Source organism: Orycteropus afer, unplaced genomic scaffold (assembly GCF_000298275.1).
Source record: "Orycteropus afer afer isolate SDZICR_OR568_19922 unplaced genomic scaffold, OryAfe1.0 scaffold00237, whole genome shotgun sequence".
Classification (NCBI taxonomy): Eukaryota; Metazoa; Chordata; class Mammalia; order Tubulidentata; family Orycteropodidae; genus Orycteropus; species Orycteropus afer.
Window position 1 is genome coordinate 916,378 of NW_006921824.1, and position 8,916 is coordinate 925,293.

Sequence of the window (8,916 nt, forward strand, 5' to 3'; positions counted from 1 at the left end):
TCTGTAAATCTTCACCCAAATCCTAATAAAAAAAAATAAATAAAAAATATTTGAATACTACTTAATGACATGGCTAAAGATCCTTAGTAGTGTATCAAGAGGGAAAAATATCTGAATACAAAGTGATATATAGAGAGTGACTCCAATTTTGGGAAAAGAACATAATATACATATGCACAGAAAAAAGACAAAAAGAATATATGCCAATAGTTAAGAGCAGTTACCTCTGGATTGTGATATTTTTGTTTCCTTTCTATTTTTTCTGTTGTCCAAATTTTCTACAAATATTTTTTCTTATATTTAGAGAAAATATATTTCAAAACTACGCATGCATGGTCAGTTAAGCAGAGATACAAACAATCAAAATAATTCATTTAAATACTTTAAAAACCTGTTATAATGGGTTACCCCCACTTCTTATGAACAGCAAATACCTGATTCTTCTTTTTGAAACCACTGATTGCAATTTGATGGTTTCTGTGGGGTTAACAATCTAAAATACAAAAAATAGAATTTTATATTATTTGTTGAGCTACTATTTATAAATTTTTTCAAAAGTTAAAGCATTTTCTTATTTTTAAAATTACCTGAATTGCATGAAATTCTTTGAACTTTGAATAGTTGGAACATGTGAATATTTTTTATTCACAGAGTCATTAAATACCTGAACCAAAAAAATTAAGCATTAGAATTAGCTACACAAAACAATTTAAAAGTTTGGTTGCCATAGCTACTCAGGGTTCTCTCATTTCATTAACATTGTCATTCTCGTGATCGTCATCAATATCAACAACTACAAACACTAACTGAAAGCACTACATACAAAACATTAGTCAAATATTGCAAGACAAAGTTGAAGATCCTCAAGAAATCTGACATAAGTATAAACAACTATGAGTGGTACTATTTCTAGATTAAGGTAAACTTTTAAAAATTCTTTCCCATGTTCTTGATTAATCAAGTGAATCTTATCATTTTCCTGACCTGATTCTTGTACATTTTCTTTAACCTCTTAAATTGAGAATAGGAAAGCAAAACAATGGGTTAAAAGATTAAAGCTTGAAACTTTTTTTCATACTTATGAAAGTACTAATATTTTTACCTTTAATTAAATTTTATTTAATATTAATATTTAAGCCACTGCTCTATTAATGTTGGCACTGTCTAATTCACCTTTCTCCTTGCTTTATTTTGAAGGATCTTTGATTTTTGTTATTTGGCAAAAAATGAAAATTTTTTCATTTTAAAAGGTAATTTATCCCATTTATTTTTTTTTGTAACAGACATTGGTCCTAATTTTGTCATTTTATTTGCTTTATATCATAAGAAAAAGTTGTTAACTTCCCTTCAAGAACAAGCATATTCAGTATTTTGATATATGTTTTAAACAATAAGCCTGTTTGTACCTGTCTGCTGATGCACATATTTAAGTATTTATTTACAGCTGTTGTTGTTCTAAGGTGCCATTGAGTTGGCTCCAATTCATAGTGACCCTATGTACAACAGAACGAAACACTGCCCAGTCCTGTGCTGTCCTCACAATCCTTACTATACTTAAGCCCATCATTGCAGCACCATGTCTGTCCATCTCATTGAGGGCCTTCCTCTCTTTCATTGACCTTCCACTTTACCAAGCATGACATCCTTCTGCAGGGAATGGTCCCTTCTGACAACATGACCAAAGCAGTTGAGACCAAGTTTGGCCATTCTCACTTCCAAGGAAGAGCTCGCCTGCACTTCATCCAGGACAGATTTGTTAGTTCTTTTAGCAGTCCATGGTACTTTCGGCATTCTTCGCCAGCACCACAACTCAAAAGCATCAACTCTTCTTCAGTCTTCCTTATTCACTGTCCAGCTCTCACATGCATATGAGGTGACAGAAAATACCATAGCTTGGGTTAGGTGCACCTTGGTCGCCAACACGACATCTTTGTTCCTTAACACTTTAAAGAGGTTTTTGGCAGATTTCCCCAGAGCAATATGATGTCTGATTTCTTTACTGCTACTTCCATGGGTGTAGATTGTGGATCCAAGTAAAATTAAATCCCTGACAACTTCCATCCTTTCTCCATTTATCATGATGTTGCTTATCAGTCCAGTTGTGGGGATTTTCATTTTCTTTATGTTGAGGTATAATCCATACTGAAGACTGTAGTCTTTGATCTTCATTAGTAAGTGCTTCAAGTCCTCTTTACTTTCAGCAAGCAAGGTTCTGTTATCTGCATATCACAGGTTGTTAATGGTTCTTCCTCCAATCCTGATGGCACGTTCTTCATATAGTCCAGCTTCTTGGATTATCTGCTCAGCATACAGACTGAATAAGTATGGTGAAAGGACACAACCCTGATGCACACCCTTCCTGATTTTAAACCATGCAGTATCCCCTTGTTCTGTTCATACAATAACCTCTTGGTCTATGTACAGATTCCTCATAAGCAAAGTTAAGTGTTCTGGAATTCCCATTCTTCGCAATGTTATCCATAATTTGTTGTGTACACACAGTCAAATGCCTTCGCCAAAAAGTGAAACTGCTAGTTAAATACATTTTTATTTTCAGTAAGTCCAGTGAACCACCCCTCCAAAGCAGTTGTATCTAGTTATATTATCTCTATTCTTGACCACACCAGACTTTGTCAAACATTTTAATGCCTGCAAACCAGATAGGTGAAACCAGGCAGCTTGTTGGATGAATCTGCATTTCCTTGTACTCTTAGGGCAGGGAATCTTGTTATATTTAGTGACTCTTTGCCTTTTCTTTTCTGTACATTGCCTTCTCATGCTTTGTTCATTTTTTTCTCTCTCTTTATTTGTAAGAATAAAGTATTTGTAAGATATTATGTATCTCTTTATGTACCATATATTCTAGATTCCAATATTTTGCCCATTCTGTCATTGTCTTTTAACTATGTTAGCATCTTTTCTTAATGTCATCTAAAAGATTTTTTGTTTTTATGTAGTCCATTGATCAATCTGCTAACCAGAGGCTGGCAGTTCAATCCCACCAGCCGCTCCTCAAAAGGAAGGTTAGGCAATCTACTTCATAGTGATACCACCTCGGAAACCCAAGGAAGGGTTGCTATGAAGTGGATCTGATTTGATGGCAGTGAGAGAGAGAGAGAGAGCCATCACAGTTATAATTATTGTGTTTTGAGGTTCCCAAATATTCTGGGTGATAAAAATGTTTTGGAATTAATGGTGATGACTGTACAACCTTGTGAATATATAAAAACCACAGAATTGTACACTTTAAAATGGTGGACTTTATACTATGTGAATTATACCTCAATAAATACTTAAAATAAGCATTTTGATACCTGATAGTCCAACCATCCCTCTTTAACATTCTTTTAAAATTCTTTTGCTTTTCATTTTCTAATGCTGGACCATCACTCTATTCCTTAGGATAACCATAGCTGGTCATGATCTTGTTGTTGTTGTTGTTGCTGTTAAGTGCCATCGAGTAGTTTCCGACTCATAGCGACCCCATGCACAGCAGAACGAAACACTGCCCGATCCCACGGCCGCCCCACAATCCCTGCTATACTTGAGCCCATCATCGCAGCCACCATGTCAATCCATCTCGTTGAAGGCCTCCCCCTCTTTTGTCGACCCTCCACCCTACCAAACATGACATCCTTCTCCAGGGAATGGTCCCTTCTAACAATGATTCCTCATGATATGGTCATGATCTTATATTATATTATATCATATTTCATATAGCATTAGTGCCTAAAGCACTTGACTGCTAACCAGAAGGCTGGCGGTTCAAACCCACCAGCCACTCCTCGGAAGTAAGGTTGGGCAATCCTACTTCTGTAGTGATACTGCCTCGGAAACCCAAGGAGGGGTCACTATGAGTCAGGGCTGACTCGACGGCACATAACAACAACAACAAATTATGTTTTTAATGCTACATTGCTAAATTTGGTTTGTTAATATTTTATTTAGTATTTTTACATCTATGTTAATTCTTGATACCGACCTATACTTTTTCTTCTCTTTCACTATCCTTTGTTAGTAACCCACCACTCATCTGTCAGTATGTTATACTGCAGTGGCTTGCATAATGCTGTGAGGCTAGAAGCTCTGCCACTGGTATTTCAAATACCAGCAGGGTCACCATGATACCCAATTTTCAGCAAAGCTTCCAGACTCAGACAGACTGGAAAGGACAGGGCCATTCACTTCTGAAAAAACCTGGCCACTGTAAACCTTACGAATGGCAGAGAAACAATGATACATTTCTGGAAAACTTGATGAATAGTCCTAAAACAATATCTGATACAGTCCCCAAAGATGAGCCCCTCAGGTTGGAAGGCACTCAAAATACAACTGGGGAAAAGCTGCCTCCTCAAAGCAGAGTTGACCTTAATGACATGGGTGGAGTAAAGGTTTCAATTGCTGATGGAGCATGGCTCAAAATGGGAAGAAACAGCTGCAAACGTTCATTAGAAATTGAACATGGAATGTATGACATATGAATCTAGGAAAATTGGAAGTTGTGAAAAATGAAATGGAACAGATAAAGATTGCTATTTAGGCACTCGCGAGCTGAAATGGACTGCTATTGACCATTTTCAATCAGAGAGTCCAATAATCTACTATGCTGGGAATGACAAACTGAAGAATAGTATTGCATTCATGGGCAAAAAGAGTATCTCAAGATCTATTCTGAAGTACAATGCTGACAGTGATAGGATAATATCCATATGCCTACAAGACCAATTATTCAAATTTGTACACCAACTACTAAAGCTAAAGACGAAGAAATTGAAGATTTTTATCAAATTCTGCAGTCTGAAATTAACCAAACATGCAATCAAGTTGTATTGAAATTTACTGATGACTGGAATGTGAAAGCTAGAAACAAAGACAAATGATCAGGAATTGGAAAATACTGCCTTAGTGGTAGAAATGACTCCACAGATTGCATGACAGAATTTTGCAAGACCAATGACTTATTCATTGCAAATACCTTCTTTCAACAACATAAACAATGGTTACACAGACTATACATGTGGACCTCGCCAGATGGAATACAAAGAATTCAGACTGATTACAACTGTGGAAGGAAGCAATGGAGAAGCTCAATATCATCAGTCAAAACAAGGCCAGGAGCTGATTGTGGTACAAACCATCAATTGCTCATATGCAAGTTCAAGTTAAAAGAAATTAAAACAAGTTCACAAGAGCCAAAATATGACCTTGATTATATCACACCTGAATTTAGAGATCAATTGAAGAATAGATTTGAAACACTGAACACCAATGATAGAAGACCAAACGAGTTGTGGGATGACATTAAGAACAGCATACTTGAGGAAAACCAACGGTCATTATAAAGTCAGGAAAGGAGGAAAAGATTAAAAAAGAATGTTAGAAGAGACTCTGAAACTTGTTCTAGAACGCAGAGTAGCCAAAGCGAATGAAAGAAATGCTGAAATAAAAAAATTGAACAGAAGATTTCAAAGGGCAGCTCAAGAAAACAAAGTAAAGTACTATAATGAAATGTTCAAACACCTATAGTTAGAAAACCAAAAGAGAAGACGACACGCAGCATTTCTCAAGCTGAAAGAACAAAAGAAAAAAAAATCAAGCCTTGGGTTGCAATACTGAAGGATTCTATAGGCAAAATAGTGAGTGACACAGGAAGCATAAAAAGAAGATGGAAGGAATACACAGAGTCATTGTATCCAAAAGAATTGGCCTATCTCCAACTATTTCAGGAGGTAGTATACGATCAAGAATCAATGGTATTGACACTGTAGAAAGCAGTATGGTGATTTCCTAAAAAGTTGGAAATAGAAATACCATTTGATCAAGCCATTCCATTACCAGGTATATACCCTAAAGAACTGAAAGCCATGACAAGAACTGACATATGCACACCCATGTTCATTGCAGCACTACTTACAATAGCCAAAAGATGGAAACAACCTAGGTGCCCATCAACGGAGGAATGGATAACCAAACTATGGTACATACACACAATGGAATACTATGCAATGCTAAAGAATAATGTAGAATCTGCAAAACACCACATAAAATGGATGAACTTGGAGGACATTACATCGAGTGAAATAAGTCAATCACAGAAGGACAAATATCGTATTAGTCCATTATTGTAAAAGTCAAGGAACAGTTTATCTATGGAAGGAAATTTTCTTTGTTGGTTACCAGAGGTGGGAGGGAACACTGTTAGATAAGTAGAGATAAGTATTGATTTGGGTGAAGATAAGGGCAATGTACCACATGTGAGTGATCAACATGGTGGCATTGAGGAAGAGGAAAGCATAGAGAGGTATATGGGAGATGCAGACAGCAAAGATGAACCCTTTTGCATATACAGTACTGCGTTGTCAGTGAGGGTAAACACGGGTATACAGGTGGATAGATGGGTGCACAGGCTGAACTATTAGGTATGTCTATGCAGCGGGGGGGAGCTCTGGTAGCATAATGGCTAAGACACTTGCCTGCTAACCAGACGGCTGGCAGTTCAAACCCACCAGCCACTCCTTGGAAGGAAGGTTGGACAATCCTACTTCCGTAGTGATACTGCCTCAGAAACCCAAGGAGGGGTCGCTACGAGTCGGGTTTGACTCGATGGCAAACAACAACAACAACAACAATGCAGCGGGGAGTGTACCCAAGACCATGTGTAGGGGTGGCAGACAATGGTTCTACAAGTGTATTTGTATGTTCTGTAAGAATTCCCAGGGGTATAGTAGAGCTTACAAGGGACAAGATTGTAGTCACTTCTTGGTCACAGCCAGCTACCCAGGAGAAGTGAGTAGTTGAACCTGTGAGTTCAGGACCATAGTCACAGGGGACATCAAGCTCAATTGGCATAACATATTACACAAAACATTGTTCCACCTCCTACTTTGGCGAGTAGTGACTGGGATCTTAAAAGCTTGCAAGCTGCCATCTAAATGCAATGATGGGTCTCTCCTTATCCAGTGCAAAGAAGAATGAAGAAAACCAAAGATTGATGAAAACAATTAGTCCTCGTGACTGACACACCATGCAATCCTCAGCCTATATGACTATAAGACCAGAAGAACTAGATGGTGTCCAGCTACCCCTGTCAACCTCTCAGAGGGGGATCTATGTAGCAGATCCTGGATAGAGAGGGAGAACAATGTGGAACAAAACTCAAAATTATTTGGATTAAAAGAAAGGGGGGAGGACCAGGTATGCTGGTCTGATAGAGCCTGGTGGAACCACTGAAACTATGGTCCCTAGCTGACCTTCAGGTCTGGAATTGAACCCACACCTGTGGCTTCCAGCTAAACAAAAGACAGGCATATGAGTTGAACATATATCTGAGGTAGACACACTCCTTGGAGAGAACAATCATGGGAGAAAGTGGGGCTGTTTATGCACAGGGAGACAGTTCAGGGGGCAGGAGTGCATGGAGGGATAGACACAGGGAAGAGCTAACTATTGGGAGGAAGTAGGAGGGGAGCTGTTGCACTGGGGTGAATTGTAGTCAATGTCATGAGACAACGTGTGTGTGAACTGCTGTATGGAAAGTGAAATTGCTCTGTAAACTTTCACCCAAATAAAAATTAAAAAAAAAAAATCAATGGTATTATAAGAAGAAGTCCAAGCTGCACTGAAGAAATTGGTGAAAAACGAGACTCCAGGAAATTAACAGAATATCTATTGAGATGTTTCAACAAACAGAGATAGTGCTGGAGACACTTACTTGTTTATGTGGAAACGTTATTGGCCATTTTTAATTAGACAATCATATAATCTACTATGCTGGAAATGACAAATTGAAGAGGAATGGCATTGCATTCATTGACAAAAAAAAAAAAAATCTCAAGATCTATCCTGGAGTACAATACTGTCAGTGATAGGATAATATCCATATGCCTACAAGAAGACCAATTTGGAAGACAGCAACCAGGCCAACTGACTGGAAGAGATCCATACTTGTACCCATTCCAAAGAAAGGTGATCCCACAGAGCGTGGAAATTATCAAACAATACCATTGATATCATACGCAAGTAGAATCTAGTAATTCAAAAACAGTTGCAGCAGTGTATTGACAGGGAACTTCCAGAAATGCAAGCTGGATTCAGAAGAGGAAGTGGAATGAGGAATACCATTGCTGATATCAGATGGACCTTAGCTAAAAGCAAAGAATACCAAAAAGATGTCTACCTGTGTTTTACTGGCTATGCAAAGGCTTCCAACTGTGTGGATCATAACAAATTATGGATAACACTGAGAAGAATGGGAATTCCAGAACACTTAATTGTGCTCATCAGAAACCTGTACATAGAACAAGAGACTTCCATTTGAATAGAATAAGTGGATACTATGTGGTTTAAAATCAGTAAGGGTGTACATCAGGGTTATATCCTTTCACCATACTTATTCAATCTGTACGCTACGCAAACAATCAGAGAAGCTAGGCTATATGAACAAGAACACGATATCAAGATTGGAGAAAGAACCATTAACCACCTGTAATATGCAGATGATACAAACTTGCTTGCTGAAAGTGAAGATGACTTGAAGCACTTACTGATGAAGATCAAAAACTACAGTTTCAGTATGGATTACACTTCAACATAAAGAAAATAAATATCTTCACAACTGGACCAATAAGCACCATGATAAATGGAGAAAAGACAGACATTGACAGAGATTTCATTTTACATGGATCCACAGTCAACACCCATAGAAGCAGCAGTCAGGAAATCAGACGTCTCATTGCACTGAGCCCCAGGGTTACAGGTGAGGAAAGACAACTCAGGGACGCCCAAAGTAGCAGGCGGGAAGAGCAGGAGAAAGGGGATAAAAGCCAGGAACCCGGACAGAGGAGCAGTCAGCCCCAGGGACAACTCAGGGATGCCCAAAGCAGCAGGCCAGAAGAGCAGGAGAAAGGGGATTAAAAG

The 8,916-nt window shown here is 38.2% G+C and overlaps 1 protein-coding gene across 1 annotated transcript in view; it reads right to left on the bottom strand.

Moving 5' to 3' along the window:
- The window catches only part of CUNH14orf39 (chromosome unknown C14orf39 homolog), a 163,816-nt gene that overhangs the window by 125,668 nt on the left and 29,232 nt on the right, over positions 1–8,916 (bottom strand). Inside the window, exons 11-12 of the mRNA XM_042782085.1 lie at positions 588–664; positions 435–493 (exon numbers count right to left, since the gene is read on the bottom strand). Coding sequence (XP_042638019.1) covers positions 435–493; positions 588–664 — 136 coding nt within the window. The remainder of the gene's footprint in view (positions 1–434; positions 494–587; positions 665–8,916) is intronic.